Source organism: Schistocerca piceifrons, chromosome 5, assembly GCF_021461385.2.
Source record: "Schistocerca piceifrons isolate TAMUIC-IGC-003096 chromosome 5, iqSchPice1.1, whole genome shotgun sequence".
In the NCBI taxonomy this organism is placed as follows: domain Eukaryota; kingdom Metazoa; phylum Arthropoda; class Insecta; order Orthoptera; family Acrididae; genus Schistocerca; species Schistocerca piceifrons.
The window spans coordinates 56,665,623-56,682,962 of NC_060142.1; the positions used below are offsets into that span (position 1 = coordinate 56,665,623).

Genomic DNA, 17,340 nt, shown 5'->3' on the forward strand with positions numbered 1-17,340 from the left:
ATGTGCGCACGTGTGCGACAGCGAGCGACAGCGACATCTGTTATTCGACATGTGTCCTAACTGAACGGCGGCGGCGCAAGAGCGCAACTTACCCAGTCTCGTTTACCCCTGGTAACCGAAACCTTAACAGAGAAGTACTGAGAAATGGCAGCTACTGTGAAAAAGCAAAGGACGGGAGATCCATGTTCTCAGTCGTTTAAAAATGACTGGGAACTGCAATTCTTTTTTGTAGCTGTTGGTGAAAACTCACAATGTTCGCTGTGCCGCCGAATAATAGGCGGCCAGCGTAAGTTTTCAATTGAAAGACACTACGATACATATCACAAAGACGAGTGTAGTGTATTCAACAGTGAAGAACGGCAAGCAAAATTAAATGTCCTTAAGAAAGTGGATGAGACACATGAACTCGATTATCATTTCTCATGACCAGTGATAAACGTGTTTGGATTTATTCCTTATATAATTAAAAATTATTGTTTACGAACTGTGCATTATTGCCTCATTCTGCTCCATGTTACATTATTATCAGGAATGTTGGTCATTAAACCGATTGTTCCAATGTATACTTACATTTAGGTTTTTTTTAATGTGTGAAGGGCTACGCTCAGCTGAAGTCGATAAAACATAACATTCATCTAATTGTCGGTTATTGTGCAGATTTCAGACGGAAATGATGAAAGATGTAGCAATAATGGTATTGAAATAACAGGTGATCATCGAGAGGTCTGAGGTTATCATTCTGTTCAGAGGTCAGTGAGACAGAAATTATGTGGGTGTAACTGAAGGCACCGAGAATTAGTTATAGGAAACCTTGCATTAGTTTAATGTTATTTGAAATCATGAATAAGGTTCGTTGGAAGTCGCGGTGCTCTCTTTCTTAAATACTAGATCAAAAACATTACACGTATTTACGTGCCGTCAGTCGAGCTGCCTTAATAAAAACCCACGGTTGTTAACTGTATTACTTATCTTACTGGGTTAAACTGTTAACATAAAAGTAGACGTCTCAATGAGTAGACTGTGACAGTATTTTAAATGTTTAATACGCGAAATACTCTCCCATGGTTGGCTTGCAAGCTGTGGAAAGAGCACTAGAATGCGCCGGTACAGAGTAACCCAGCAAGTGGATAAAGCGACATCTGTGCGTAGGAACATGCACTACATGAAAGCTGACGGCTGCGGCGTGCACGCTGTGACCCGGAAGTTGCACATGTGCAGGAGCACCGCACGCGTGCAGAATTTCTGGCCGGCCCTGATGTAGACAGTAAATAGAAAGGTCCGGACAAGTAACGGCGGTTAGATTAGTGGAAATGTAGCATGCTGGAGATGCAACTGCATGAGCCATTTCGCCGATGTTTGCAAGTTACGTAAATGTTTGTTTTGTATTTTGATGATGCTTATGTCCTTTAATAATGTGCCTTTAAATTTATTAATGAATGAATTAGTTTGTAGTGTTGGATTTTAGTAATGTTATTGTTTGTTTCATATCTTATTAATGCTATTACTGATATTAAGTGAAAATTATCAAATAAGACTGCAGGGAGCTCTCTGTAGAAAATTATAATACAGGGATGCGTGGTGGGATTAGCCGAGCGGTCTGGGGCGCTGCAGTCATGGACTGTGCGGCTGGTCCCGGCGGAGGTTTGAGTCCTCCCTCGGGCATGAGTGTGTGTGTTTTTCCTTAGGATAATTTAGGTTAAGCAGTGTGTAAGCTTATGGACTGTTGACCTTAGCAGTTGAGTCCCATAAGATTCCACACACCTTTGAGCGTTTGAGAGATGCGTGGTTATGGAACGACTGGAAGCACGTGAAAAGTTCACAACTAAAATAAGTGTTGGAATAATTCTGAGCTCCGCTCGTTTTTGGAGCCGTATACAGTACATTCTGTTAGTATTACTGCGTTGTCGTCATTGTGAATTGTGGAATAATTTATATGTCTGGAAATACGTGTCAGGGAACCCGTGTTGTGTTGCTTTCGAACTTAAGTGGAATTGAAGCATCATTTATTTTGTCTTTCTGCAACGGTTTATTACTCATAAACCATTCCTGCTCCAGAATTTAACGTTATCATCTTTTTTATGAAGATTTGTTATGATGCGTTTGGTAACAAATTAGATAAATGTAATACTGATGTTATAATATACGTCATTTTGTACTCGTTTTCTAAGTTTATTGGAGTAGCTGAAGCTTCGTGGCACACAGGCTACAGTGTAACAAGTAAAGCACTTGCCTGTCTCGGCGACTGCAAAGACGCGGCCCATGTCCGGCGCCTGGATGGTGGAGGGCGGCGTGGGCGGCGTGCGGCCCACCAGCCCGGCCCTGGGGCACACGACGCGCATGTTGTCGCGGTCCGCGATGCACAGCAGGTCTCGGTGGGGCAGCAGCGCCAGGCCGTGCGGCACCTGAAGCGACAAGAACTCTGCGCGCCCCGCACAGAGGGCCCCACCCACGCGTCACACAGCGGGACACGGCCTCGGCAAGCGCTAGTCTAGGCAGCTACACAAAACCAGAGAGAGACTCTGACGAGAGCTCGGCAACACTTTACACCAGATGACAAAAGACATGGGATACCTCACAATACCGTGTCGGACATCCCTTTGCACGGCGTACTGCAGCATCTGGACGTGGTATACGCTCCACAAGTCGTTGGAAGTCCCATGAAGAAATACTGAACCATGCTGCCTCTATAGCCGTCCATAATTGCGAAACTGTTGCCGGTGCAGGATTTTGTGCTCGAACTGACCTCTCGCTTATGTCCCATAAATGCTCAGTGGGATTCATGTCGGGCAATCTGTATTGCCAAATCATTCGCTCGAACTGTCCAGAACGTTCTTCGATCCTGCCGCGAACAACTGTGGCCCGGTGACACGGTGCGCTGTCATCCATAAATTCCCCATCGTTGTATGGGAACATGAAGTCCATGAATGGCTGAAAATGGTCTCCAAGCAGCCGAACATAACCACTTAATGATGGGTTCAGCTGGACCAGAGAACCCAGTCCATTTCATATTACCATCATGGAGCAACTATCGGTTTGCACAGTGCCTTCTTGACAACCTGAGTCCGTGACTTCGTGGGGTCTGCGCCACAGTCGAACCCTACCATCAGCGCTTACCAACTAAACTCGGGATTCATCTGACCAGCCCAAGGTTTCCCAGTCGTACAGGTTTCAACTGATATATGGTCGCGAGCCCAGGTGAGGCGCTGCAGGCGATGCCGTGCTGTTAACAAAGACACTCGTGTCGGTGGTCTGCTGCCACAGTCCACTAACGCCATATTTCGTCCTACTGTCATAAGGGATAGGTTCGTGGTACGTCCCACATTGATTTCTGCGATTACTTCACGCAATGTTGCTTGTCTGTCAGCACTGACAACACTAAGCAAACACCTCTGGTCTCGGTTGTTAAGTGGAGGCCGTCGGCCACTGCGTTGTCCGCGGTGAGAGGTAATGCCTGAAATTTGGTATTCTCGGCACACTCTTGACACTGTAGACCTCGCAGTGTTGACTTCGCTAACGATTTCCAAAATGGAATGTCCCATGCTTCTAGCTCCAACTACTATTCCGCGTTCAATTTCTACGAGGGTGAGTCAAATAAAGACCTTAAATATTTTTTAAATATTATTTATTGTGCAGAAGTGGTACAAAGCTGTATCACTTTTCAACATAATCTCCCCCACGCTCAACGCAAATCCTCCAGCGCCTACAAAGTGCATAAATTCCTTTAGAAAAAAATGTCTTTTGGTAGTCGGCGCAACCACTCATGCACCGCGTGGCGTACCTCTTCATCATAACGGAACTTCTTTCTTCTCATTGCCTCTTTGAGTGGTCCAAACATATGGAAATCACTTTGAGCAAGGTCTGGTGAGTATGGTGGATGAGAAAGACACTCAAAATGCAGGTCTGTGATTGTTGCAACTGTTGTACTGGCAGTGTGGGGCCTTACATTGTCATGTTGCAAAAGGACACTTGCTGACAGCAATCCACGCCGCTTTGATTTGATTGCTGGCCGCAGTTGATTTTTTAGGAGATCTGTGTATCATGCACTGGTGATAGTGGTCGCTCTAGGCATGTAATGCTCCAACATGACGCCTTGTTCGTCCCAAAAGAGAATCAGCATAACCTTCCGTGCTGATGGTTCTGTTCGAAACTTCTTTGGTTTTGGTGGTGTGGAATGGCGCCATTGCTTGCTCGCTCTGTTAGTTTCCGGTTGGTGGAAGGGAACCCAGGTTTCGTCGCCTGTAACGATTCTTGCAAGGAAGCCATCGCCTTCTCGTTCAAAGCTCCGAAGAAGTTCTTCACAAGCATCAACACGTCGTTTCATTTCAGATGTCAGCTGCCGTGGCACCCATCTTGCAGACACTTTGTGAAACTGGAGCACATCATGCACAATGTGGTGTGCTGACCCATGACTAATCTGTAAACATGCTGCAATGTCATTCAGTGTCGCTCGGCGGTTTTCCTTCACTATGACTTCAACTGCTGTAATGTTCTGTGGAGTCACGACTCGTTGTGCCTGACCTGGACGAGGAGCGTCTTCCACTGAAGTCACAACATTTGCGAACTTCCTACTCCATTCGTAGACTTGCTGCTCTGACAAACATGCATAACCGTACTGAACCTTCATTCTTCGATGAATTTCAATAGGTTTCACACCTTCACTACGAAAAAACCGAATAACAGAACGCTGTTCTTCCCTGGTGTAAGTCGCGAGTGGGGCGGCCATCTTTATACTGATACTGCGACGGTGTGTGTGCATCTGCACTATGCTGCCACCTACAGGCCATTCTGCAGGCTGTTTGTAGCACGCTCACAACTTACAGGACAACGGCGCGAAATTTCGATTTGTTATTACAAATTTAAGGTTTTCATTTGACTCACCCTCGTATTAACTCCCGTCGTGTGGCCAGAATCCAGACGGAAGCCTTTTCACATGAATCAACTGGGTGCAAATGGCAGCTCCGCCAATGCGCTGCCCTGTTATGCCTTGTGTAAGCGACATTACCGCCACCTGTATATGTGCATAACGCTATCCCGGGACTTTTGTCACCTCAGTATACATCACATTTTGCTAGCAGCCCTCCCAAGAAGGCTACGTGCCGTCACGAACGTGAGGGCGGCCACGCAAGACCGCAAACAAAGGATATCTCGAGAAGAAGTCAATGAATATGAAATCGGATGATAAATTCGGGACCTTCCGATGAGGAAAAAAACTCTGCTGAAACCATAATTGCATATCAATTTTATTTCGAAGTATCTAGCCATTTAACAGTGGATTAAAGCATGAAAGCGAACTGATTTCGGCTGCCATTATTCGCAGAAGATTTCACAATTTCTTGAGTTAAAACTTGCGGCTTGAGAGGCCGTGGTCGATGTATAAAACTTTCTCCAACTGCGGGAGACATTTTTCGAGGTAAAACGGCTACTGCCATTAAGGCTTGAGTCATAAGTCACGTGATGCCGACTGTGTGACTATCTCTGAATGGCGTCATAATCCTCGATTAAAAATAATCGATTGTCCTTGCGTTGGCGCAAAATTGACATCCATATTTTATCAAATACATTTTCTGTTCATGATAACGCGGTGCTCTCGCTAAAGCGCTCGTCTCACTGAATTTTATTTCGTGATTCCCATCTCGAAAAACATGTTCTTATACGGCAGTTTTTTGGCTACCAGTATGTCATAGACAATTGCTCCTTTTGTGTTCAGCTATGCGGTTGTTAACAACTCTGGCAATGCACTGCCCTGTTTTTTGGGTACCAGTATGCCATAGACAATAGTTCCTTTTGTGTTCGTCTGTGCAGTTGTTGATACTTCTTTTTGTGGTTCCGATACACACTTGTCCGCAAATGCATGGAATTTTTATTTCATATACCCCAGGTATTTCGAGGTGGTGCCGTGCATGTTCTTCCGTTCTTAATCCTCTTGGTAAGTCTAAGGACCGTTTTGATTCCATACGTGGTCAAAAGTTTCCCGGTGCGCTCAGTAATTTTATTAATGGACTTACAAAAAACCTTTTTCGGACTGCGGCCGTTGTTGCTCTGTACTTCCGGCTTCTTCTCTTCTTTGATGGAGTGCGCGATTAATCTCAGGTACTAGCATATCCATTTTTGTTGAAGGCCGACCGTAAGCGATTTAATTCATCCTGCAAATGAACCTGCGCGCAGATTTTCTTGCCTCTGTCCATCAAGCTTTTAAGGACGTCTTTTTTGTCTGGGATTTAATTCAGCACTGCGAAACATCTTCGCTAGAAGCCGTGGTTTTCGGGCTACTCAAGAGAAACATAAAAGACGTCTTTTAATGCTCTCCACCCGCAAGCTCACACGCGACCGGTCAAGAGTTCTATTATGTTCTTTACTGCACCACCCCCAACCTTACCACCGATATTTTTTTTTTTTTTTTTTTTTTTTTTTTTTTTTTTTTTTTTTTTTTTTTTTTTGGCTACACGATCTTTCCTCCCAGTCCACTTTTCTTCGTCTTCGTTGACAGGGCTAATATGAGTGTACGTTCAGCACTGTGTATTGTGTATTAAACCGGGGACCTAGTAACGTCCTGCCGTAGCCCTCACTGGTTCACAACTCCATAACAGGCCACAGCAGTCCACCCACCCCACTGCCGCCCCACACCGAACCCAGGGTTATTGTGCGGTTCGGTCCCAGTGGACCTTCCCCTCCCCCTCCCCCCACCATCTCGGGAACATCTCATGCCAGACGAGTGTAACCCTAAATGTTCGTGTGGTAGAGTAATTATGGTGTACGTGGGGACAGTGTTTGAGCAGCAATCACCTACGTAGACGTTCAGCATATTCGAACATGATTTGAAGATGGCCGTTACGATTGTGCGATAAAAAGTGATTGTGTCACGAAATAAACAAAAGTCTATAACGATAATCCAGTGTGTCGGACGAAAAGTAGGGCCGCAGTTTTATCGATAATGAAATAAATGGTTGTAATAACCTCACAAGTTGCGTTAACAAGTCTCCTTTAATTATCGATAGTGATTAGTTTCCATTCTACTGCAATAGAACTACATCAGACGTTATAATAGCAGTACCAGTACAGCATGAGTGTGACAGTAATCCATGTTGTAATATGATACATATCGTCTTAGCAGGCGATTGATGACAGTTATGTATGTTCGTACCTGGCGGGCTAGCTCAGTGGTTACATCACAGGACTCGCATCCGGAAGTGTTCAAACCCGCGTCCGGTCATTCTGCTTTAGCTTTCCCGCGATTTCCCTAAATCGCTTCTGACAAATGCCGGAGTGGTTCCTTTGAAAGGGCACGGCCGATTTCCTTCCCCATCCTTCCCTAATCCGAGCTTGTTCTCCGTCTCTAATAACCTCGTTGTCGACGGGACGTTAAACACTAATCTCCTCCACCTCTTACGCCGCACCTTTCTACCTCCACCTTCTGCTTCAGATCTCCTTTCGAATTGACGGTAGTTGTCTCTACCCTTCTACCGAGATCGGCCGACAGATTCTCTGTGGGGTTGAGGTCTGGCGACTGATGTGGTTTCTGGACAAACTCAGGACAGTCATGAAGAAGCAATTCTTTTACAAGGTTTGAAGTGTACTTCATGTTATTATGTTGGAAAAGTCTTCAGAAGTTCTATAATCCTGAGCAAGTTTTAATTCAGAATGTGTAACATTCTTCGAATGAAGGTAATCTCTCGATGAAATATAGACCCATACGAAAACACTTCCCACGCACCATTTTACAATAGGTTGCATAAGTTAACCTGCAGCTGATTATTTGGTTTCGCCTGACCAGAATGCTGCCATCTATTAACAATATGTTGAATTTTCTTTCATCACATGATTCACGTACGTCTTTTCCTTTGCCACTCTCTCATTGTTGTCTTCTTCTCTGATAATATTTCAGACATTTGACTCCCTAACTCGCATACCACGTACATGCAGCAGCTAATCTCCTGTATGTATGTGCGGAACATCTGCAGCAAATAAGCCGAATGGTAATACTAATGGTATTATTTAATCGTACAGTAGACAACTTAAAATGTGGGAAGAGAACTAGCACTGGAGAACACCGACGGCTTCCAAGTGACGAGCCTGTGACATCACTCCTCCTGCGCACACATTGATTCATTTTTCAGACTCAGTGCCTCAATTCTTTACCGTAGAGTGCTTGTGGCAGAATTTTTTGCCATGCTACGCAGATGAATGTGCCCACCTGGGTTGGACTAAAAGAAAGTATCTGCTGTAGTTCTGCTCCTATGGGATGGCTTGTGAATGAACGCAAATTCGAAACTAACCACCATGAATAATTAAAGGAGAAGGGCACTACATTTGTAGAGTACGGATAAGTCGAGAATGTGGGTCTGTCGGGAGGCATGATAGGGCAGTCCGTGCAGGTGCGGTAACCACTGTGTCCGGATGGATTAGTGGTGCCGCTGGAACGGTAGCTCAGCGTGTTCAGTCAGATGGCCGGCTGCACTCCAATAAAAAAATAAATAAATCAAAATAAAAAATACTGAGTGAAGTCTTCAGCGATGAGCTTGAACAGGTGTCATGTTGTGACATCCGCCCCGAACAAATGCCGAGAACAATAACGATTTAAAAAACAGTAATCAGAGCATGTGGCTAGTGAGCAGGACACCCGGTTCGAACCCCGGTCAGTACAAATTTTCAGCTTTCCCCATGGATGTGCGCTGGTGTCCAAAATTAAAGCAACAAGCCGAAGTTCTGCAATGTTGCGTTTATTTTGCCACAAAACAGTATAATCAGGTGACAGTAAGATAGAAACAATACATAGAACACACAACCTAAACAACTGCAACGTGCACAACGGTAGACAGAAATGTTCTTCGTTCTTTCCGACGTAACGGGTATACACACACATTCTGACAACTGGTCAATGCGCTCAGTGTGGGATGTGACCACCTGTGGCAGCAATACAGGCCTGACGAACGACGGGGCATGCTGTGAATGATGTCATCAATCTCATGTCGAGGCAATTACGCCCATTCTCCCTCCCACAAGTCTTGGAGGGTGGTTGGTGGATGCTAACGTCATGCAACCCGTGTCCCCAGTGCATCCCAGACGTGCTCTGTGGGACTCAAATCGGGAGGGCGAGCAGGCCACGCCATGCTTGCAATATCTTTCAAGAAAACATCAACCCAACGTGGTCTATGAGGTCGAGCATTATCGTGCAGCAATACGAAGTCTGGACCCACAGCACCTCGCAACAATCGCACATGAGGTCCCACGATCTCACCACGACGCCTGATAACTGTTAAACCTTGCCAATTCACCCGTACAATTTCAGAAATGGGTGTCAGAGTGGCCTACATAATCCCTGCCCACACCATTAAGGATCATCCTGGATATTAGTCTCTTTCCACAACGGTTGGATCCCGAAATAGTGTTCCATGTTCCCTTCCGATGCGAATCCGTCTTGAATCACTGTCCAAATCAGGACATCTGTGAAAAGAACATTGGCCCACTGTTCGACCGTTCAGGTGGCATGTTGACAGTTCCACTCTAGACGTTCCCTTCTGTGAAGATGCGTTAGAGGTACACATGCAGCAAGTCTTCGACAATAAAGGCCACTCTGCCCAAGCCTTCTGTACACCGTTTACCTTGATACAGCACACTCAGCGGATGTTGCGAGGCCAGATGCCAGATGCCAGTTGCCGTACAGTACTAAGGCGGTACCGTCGTGCCGTTACAGCCAATTAAGGTTCTCTCTTTTTGATGTCACACGTGGTCGGCCGTGTTTTCGGGATACATCTTCGGTATCTATAAACTACAGCCGCATCCGAAAAACAACAGAACGATTCCCCTTAAGCGATTGTGCCACATCATTTTGCGACTGTCCTGCTTCCATTCTTCCCTTGGCCCTCCACCGCAGAGAGTCTGGCAGGCGTCTTCTCTGTGCTATACTGCACCGTCTGTCAGTGTGTACACAGCGATCGTGGATGTGGGACTACCCGGCAAACACTACTCCGTTTGACACGTGCCCTGGTGTCATCGTTGGTGTGGTTGTCCGTTGACCAAAATACCATCTTTCGTCCAGGGCAAGATGGTACGGACATCTGTTGACAGTTTGTACGAGGGTGAGTCAAATGAAAACCTTAAATCTGTAATAACAAATCGAAATTTCGCGCCGTTATCCTGTAAGTTGGTGAGCGTGCTACAAACAGCCTGCAGAATGGCCTGCAGGTGGCAGCATAGTGCAGATGCACACATACCGTCGCAATATCAGTATAAAGATGGCCGCCCCACTCGCGACTTGCACCAGGGAAGAACAGCTTTCCGTTATTCGGTTTTTTCGTAGTGACGGTGCGAAACCTATTGAAATTCATTGACAAATGAAGGTTCAGTACGCTGGTGCACATTTGTCACAGCAGTAAGTCTATGAATGGTGTAACTACAGTGGAAGATGCTCCTCGTCCAGGTCAGGCACAACGAGTTGTGACTGCACAGAACATTGCAGCAGTTGAAGTCATAGTGAAGGAAAACCAACGAGTGACACTGAATGACATTGCAGCATGCTTACAGATTAGTCATTGGTCAGCACACCACATTGTGCATGATGTGCTCCAGTTTCACAAAGTGTCTGCAAGATGGGTGCCACGGCACCTGAATCTTGAAATGAGAGAATGATGTGTTGATGCTTGTGAAGAACTTCTTCAGCGAAACTTCCTGGCGGATTAAAACTGTGTGCCCGACCGAGACTCGAACTCGGGACCTTTGCCTTTCGCGGGAAAGTGCTCTACCATCTGAGCTAGCGAAGCACGACTCACGCCCGTTACTCACAGCTTTCCTTCTGCCAGTATCTCGTCTCCTACATTCCAAACTTTATAGAAGCAGTCCTGCGAACCATGCAGAACTAGCACTCCTGAAAGAAAGGATATTGCGGAGACATGGCTTAGCCACAGCCTGGGGGATGTTTCCAGAATGAGATTTTCACTCTGCAGCGGAGTGTGCGCTGATATGAAACACCCTGGCAGACTAAAACTGTGTGCCCGACCGAGACTCGAATTCGGGACCGACGTGGATTGCTGTCAGCAGGTGTCCTTTTGCAACATGACAATGCAAGGCCCCATACTGCCCGTACAACAGTTGCAACAATCCCGGACCTGCATTCTGAGTGTCTTCCTCATCCACCATACTCACCAGACCTTGCCCCAAGTGATTTTCATATGTTTGGACCACTCAAAGACACATTGTGAGGAAAGAAGTCCCGTTCTGATGAAGAGGTACGCCACGCGGTGCATGAGTGGTTGCAGGGACTACCAAAAGCATTTTTTTCTGAAGGTATTTATGCACTTTGTAAGCGCTGGAGGACTTGTATTGAGCGTGGGGGAGATTATGTTGAAAAGTGATACAGCTTTGTACCACTTCTGCACAATAAATAATATTTTAAAAAATATTTAAGGTTTTCATTTGACTCACCCTCGTATGATTACTCTGTAAGATGTCGTGGTCTCCTGACCTTCATTGCTTACATATTCCACCCTATCATATTCCACACATCAAGATGCTTCACTTGAACCCGAACTCGATAAGATAAAGTCAATGTTGTACGAATTCATGTAAATGATATGCAAATAACAAGTGCTCACTGGGGTTGAAATACTCGAGCCTGGTGTACACACATACATTCCAGACACGGCAGTCACAGGAGGTTTTAGTTCGAAAGATGCAGACCACACACCAGGAGGCCGGTCCCTTCAGAGGACGAGTCAATCTCGGCCGCCAGTGGCGGCGTGTGCCCGAGTGAAAGGGGGAATGAATCCGTGTTCGGCTTAAAAGCAAATTGTGCTACATTGTGTGAGAGCATCCAAACTACGCATTTTCAATTTTTTGGTCCTGTCCTCCTCAGTTGCGCGTAATAATCATCAACATACCGTAGTAAACTACGCATTCTTTGCACATAGAATGCAGTTTCAGAGATTTTCACAGGGAGACAGCAAACGCCAAACGCACATACTACAGATTTCCGGATTGGTCGCCTTAAACGAAACATCATTCTCCCGTTTTAGAAGAGCAATGCTGATTGGTAGACGATATTTCAGGCGCCTTGAGCTGAAGGAGTAATGGAAGAGACCGAAAGATATACCCCTTCACGTCTGATGTGGAGAGGCGTTGTTCCACTGTCGCTCTTGGAGCGAGGAACAAGTCTCTCCTCAGTACTTCACTGGGAGAGCACCTCTGTCGAGAGCGAATCGAAGTGCGACTCTATATTGAGTCCTTGCGATTAAGCGTTGTTCACTGTGTTGGCCGACACACTTATTGTGCGGTGTGAATGGACAGAATTATAGTTAAACACCTGCGAGCGAATTTTTGAGTGGCATCATGGTGGACTGATTATCTGACCGGTGCACCACGCCAATAGTTAGACTAGGGACGAATAGGAGTCCTTGACTTCATCAAGGCGTAGGGAGAGTTTGATTGGCGAAGGTAAATCCAGATAGAACGAGAGTTATCTTATTTGTCAGCAGCGAGCAGCGCAGACAGCAGTCATCACAGCTTACAGTATTGCGCGCTACAGCTATTGTGAGCCCCATATTTCCTCCACAACAGTACACTTCACTGCATTTCACACGTGACAGCCTCGACCGTACCTAGCAACATTCTAAAGGATAATTATTCAAGTTCAGTAGGCGCGCCTCTCAGCCATTCTGCCAAGTCAATAACAATCTTAAACTTTGTATAGAAATTTCATTAGCGAATCCTATCCTTGAGAGGTAACTTCACATCCAGAAAAGAACCAGGATATAAGTTGTTCAATTCAAACTAAATGTGCCATTGTGATTTCTCAGAATTTTTGCAAAATAAATATTAATTTTCGTTAGTTTCATGTATTCACTTACACTAACTAGCACTACTCCAGTACCCATGTGTCCCACTAGTTATGTAAGTAATTTTGTGAATTTTTGTGTCATTTCCTTACAGCGGACGACTCCAGAAGATATTTATTGCTGAAAGTTTATCAGGCATTTCTCTTTAGAATGTTAGGAGCGTCTGTCTGACTTCTGTAGTAGTGTGGGGGCGGAAATTGCATCTTACAGGAGCCACAGGGTAAAGGGTACATCTCAGATTAATCCATTGTGCAGAATAACAGAATAGCACGCTCACAACTCGTATATCGTGAATTAGACAGAGGACGGGGAAAAAGTGGTTTGTTGCTTTGATTTTGAACGCTAGTGTAAATCAGTGCCCACTTGCAGCTAAGGTGTCGCGATTTATGAGTTTAGACATAGCGTCCAACAGGTTGGAACAGAAAGTTGCCAGTAGTGTTAAACCTCCCTTAAGTCTGACATAGCGCGGGCCCTGAGACGGACCCCTGTGGGTTTCACTTTTTGCACTTGCGGCCGCAGTGCGGATGCCGCTCGCTCGTGGCGCACCACACGCCCGCCACGCCAGATGAAGCCATCAGCCGCGCGCTGGCCAATTAGGCTGGCTCGGAGGCCACTAACTCAGCCGGCGGCCGGCGCGCGCACGGCCGTGTCGCTTCTCGCTTCTCGCGGCCGGCCGGCGCTCCCAAAGCGACCAAATGGAGCCCAGCTAGCCACGGAGTGCGGCGCGAGGACACGGCGAATAAAACAAGGCCGCGGCCAGGCTGTAGCCTCTCTCTCTCTGTCTCTCTCTCTCTCTCTCTCTCCCCATTCCGGCGGGAATTTATTCGCCCAGATTGTATCGGCCGGCTGAATTATCTGATGCCGGCGCGACATCGCGCCTCTCTTCCCCCCCCCCCCCCGCCCCCCCCAAATCCCATCGCAGACTTCTCTGCCTGACCCCCACCCCTCCCCCTCCCACTACTTCCCCCACCCCTCACCCCCACCCACCACAAACAAGGTTGCCCAGCACACATCTCACCAATCTGTCCTCCTTTGTCGGAGGACCGGCCTTCTCCTCCATTTCCTCCCCCCCCCCCCCCCGACACACTCCTGAATTCCTCGCTCCAGTCCGATGTTTGCCCCTGCGGCTGTTCTCTTCGGCAACGTCTTCATCAACGACGGCCAGCCAGAGTAGAGAGATTACTCCCGAGGATCTCTTTTACTTTTTACATCGGCCCGTTCCTCCTATCAACAATAAGAATCTTTATTTTATTCATGACTTAGCGACCAGCCCCGACTTCGCATCGGTAGCACTAACGGAGGACTCGTCTGGTGTACCGATGATTTCGACTATGGGCCACTGGTTAGAGTAACGAATAAAATTTAGTGAATGGATTAGCTAACAGAATATCATCACTTTCGTATAATTTAAACAGCTTAAGCAGCGCACACTAGAAAATTTCTCAGGAAGTACGAACGTTACCTGTTATATACTTAAATACGTTTGGCGTGACATCTCGTGGCAGTGATGGGATCACATAACATAATTAATATTTTGGAAGCATCTTTTGTGAGTCACAGATGTATGTCTGTGTCTGATTGAATATGTCTTTTACTTTGCAGCATATCATGTATCGGAGACTGGCTGAGTGGATCATGTCCCTAGGCCACAAATAAAACAGAATAACAAAAACACACCTCATCTAGATGTGAGTGCATAACAGCACTCCTCTTGCAAAGTTTAGTACGCACTGATTTATTGTTCTGACTCACTGCCCCAATTATTTGTTGCGGACCCTTTATGGCAGACCTTTCCGCCCTGCCACAACAAGAATCATGTCTGCCTCTCGGATTGATTCAAGGAAAGCAGAACACTCAAAGTTGCATTGATGAAACAATTTCTTTACATAAATAAAGCAATAATTCTAATTCCAAAGAAAGCAGTTGTTGACAGGACTGAAAATTACCGCACTATCAGTTTAATGAGTCACGGCTGCAAAATACTAACACTTCGGGGAAGATCTGTTTGGATTCCGTAGAAATGTTGGAACACGCGAGGCAATACTGTCGCTACGACGTATCTTAGATAACACAAAATGGCTCTGAGCACTATGGGACTTAACATCTGTGGTCATCAGTCCCCTAGAACTTAGAACTACTTAACCCTAACCAACCTAAGGACATCACACACATCCATGCCCGAGGCAGGATTCGAACCTGCGACCGTAGCGGTCGCGCGGTTCCGGACTGAGCGCCTAGAACCACGAGATACATTAGCGAAAGGCAAACCTACGTTTCTAGCTTTTGTAGACTTAGAGAGAGCTTATGACAATGTTGACTCGAATACTCTCTTTCAAATTCTGAGGGTGGCAGGGGTCAAATATAGGGAACGAGAGGCTATTTACAATTTGTACAGAAACCAGATGGCAGTTATAAGAGTCTAGGGGCATGAACGGGAAGCAGTGGTTGGAAAGGGAGTCCGACAGGGTTGTAGTCTCTCCCTGATGTTATTCAATGTGTATATTGAGGAAGCAGTAAAGGAAACAAAAGAAAGATATGAAGTAGGAATTAAAATCCATGGAGAAGAAATAAAAACTTTGAAGTTCACCGATGACATTGTAATTCCCTCAGAGACAACAGAGGAACTGGAAGAGCAGTCGAACGGAATAGACAGTGTCTTGAAACAAGGAAATTAGATGAACATCAACAAAAGCAAAACGAGGATAATGGAACGTAGTCTAATTAAGTCGGGTGATGCTGAGGCAATTAGATTAGGAAATAAGACACTTAAAGTAATAGACGAGTTTTGCTAGTTGTGGAGCAAAATAACCGATGATGGTAGGCGAGGATATAAAATGGAGACTGACAATGGCAAGGAAAGCTTTTCTGAAGAAGAGAACTTTATTAACATCGAGTATAGATTTAAGTGTCAGGAAGTCTTTTCTGAAAGTATTTGTATGGAGTATAGCCATGTATGGAAGTGAAACATGGACGATAAATAGTGTAGAAGAGAAGGGAATAGAAGCCTTCGAAATGTGGTGCTGCAGAAGAATGCTGGGTACATCACGTAACTAATGTGGAGGTACTGAATAGAATTGAGGAGAAGAGGAATTTGTGGCAGAACTTGACTAGAAGAAGAGATCGGTTGGTAGGACATGTTCTCAGGCATCAAGGGATCACCAATTTAGTATTGGAGGGCAGCGTGGAGGACGAATATCGTAGAGGGAGGCCAAGGGATGAATGCACTACGCAGATTCAGAAGGATGTAGGTTGCAGTAGGTACTGGGAGATGAAGAAGCTTGCACAGGATAGAGTAGCATGGAGAGCTGCATCAAACCAGTCTCAGGACTGAAGACAACAACAACATGTACAGATGACAGACAGAAAGAAGAAAAGAAGAAGAAGAAGAAGACAGAAGATATTTGGAGAACACTGTTTTCGTAAATATTACTGTAATCAGCCACACTTAGTAAATGAATGATTAAATTAACTGTAATCAGTTTCAGGTCTGAGCCCATCGTCACATGACAGCGAGGATTTCACGTACATATTTCACATTTTGGTCCCTTAAAAGATCAGTGGACGTTGACATTATTTTTTAAAAGTTAAATATGTAGTCCCCATCACCGTCTAGGTTAAGGACAAGATTCTTTGCAATACTATATATCATAGCTTATGTAGTCCTATACTGTATCATCTTGTTCTTCCGTACAAGCAATCAAGTGCAACGTCAGAGGTAAACACATGTGATCACAATCTTGTCTTTAGTCTAGTCATGTTCAACACGTCACATACAGTGATACAGACCTGTATGCTGTGATGCATAAAGCAAAACCTTTCCCCAAGTAAGTAAAACGTGAAGAAGCTGTATTTAATGTAAGGCATTTCTACACAAGAAAATCATGATATTCTGTTGTACTATAGAACAAAAATACGAAATTTGTACGTGAAATCCACGATACCAACTGACAATAGGCTCAAACTCGAGATATTCATTCAAAAAATGTGGCAGGCTGCGGTCTTCCGTCAGAAATAAGAATCTTTATCTGAGCAGGAACTCTGTATTTCTGAAATTGTTACATACCTTTTAATTGCTCTGCGAAAGACATCTATATGTTTCTGAATCAGATCATCATCTTCAGCTGATGGTGTGGTACAAGAATAGTAAGTGAAGTTCGCAATTTAATGTACAGTTAATGGCAACAAGAATTTCCTTTCATAAATTGTTAAGGAATTCAGCAATTGTCATTAATATTGGTTACGCATTTTTTAAAATTATTTTCAATTTCATTTGAGTAAGTACATACCAAACTTACACAAGTAGGTACATGAGTAGGTAGATAGCTGTTGAGTGACAAAGCGTCTTTGAATCAGTGTAAGATTTTAATATAAAGATCGCTAAAGTAATTAATTTGCGTAGCTCGTAAAGGGATGAATCATTAATATTCAGTCACGCAAGAGTATGACTTCACTATCTCACGTGCGCGTTGTGTATGGTTTAGTACTGCCGCTCACTTGTTGCGTCCTGTCGGTA

General features: G+C 45.2%; 1 protein-coding gene across 1 annotated transcript in view; it reads right to left on the reverse strand.

Annotated features, from left to right (window-relative positions):
- Nucleotides 1–17,340, reverse strand: part of LOC124798732 (peptidyl-alpha-hydroxyglycine alpha-amidating lyase 2-like) — a 185,491-nt gene that overhangs the window by 25,147 nt on the left and 143,004 nt on the right. Inside the window, exon 6 of the mRNA XM_047262260.1 lies at nt 2,231–2,419. Coding sequence (XP_047118216.1) covers nt 2,231–2,419 — 189 coding nt within the window. The remainder of the gene's footprint in view (nt 1–2,230; nt 2,420–17,340) is intronic.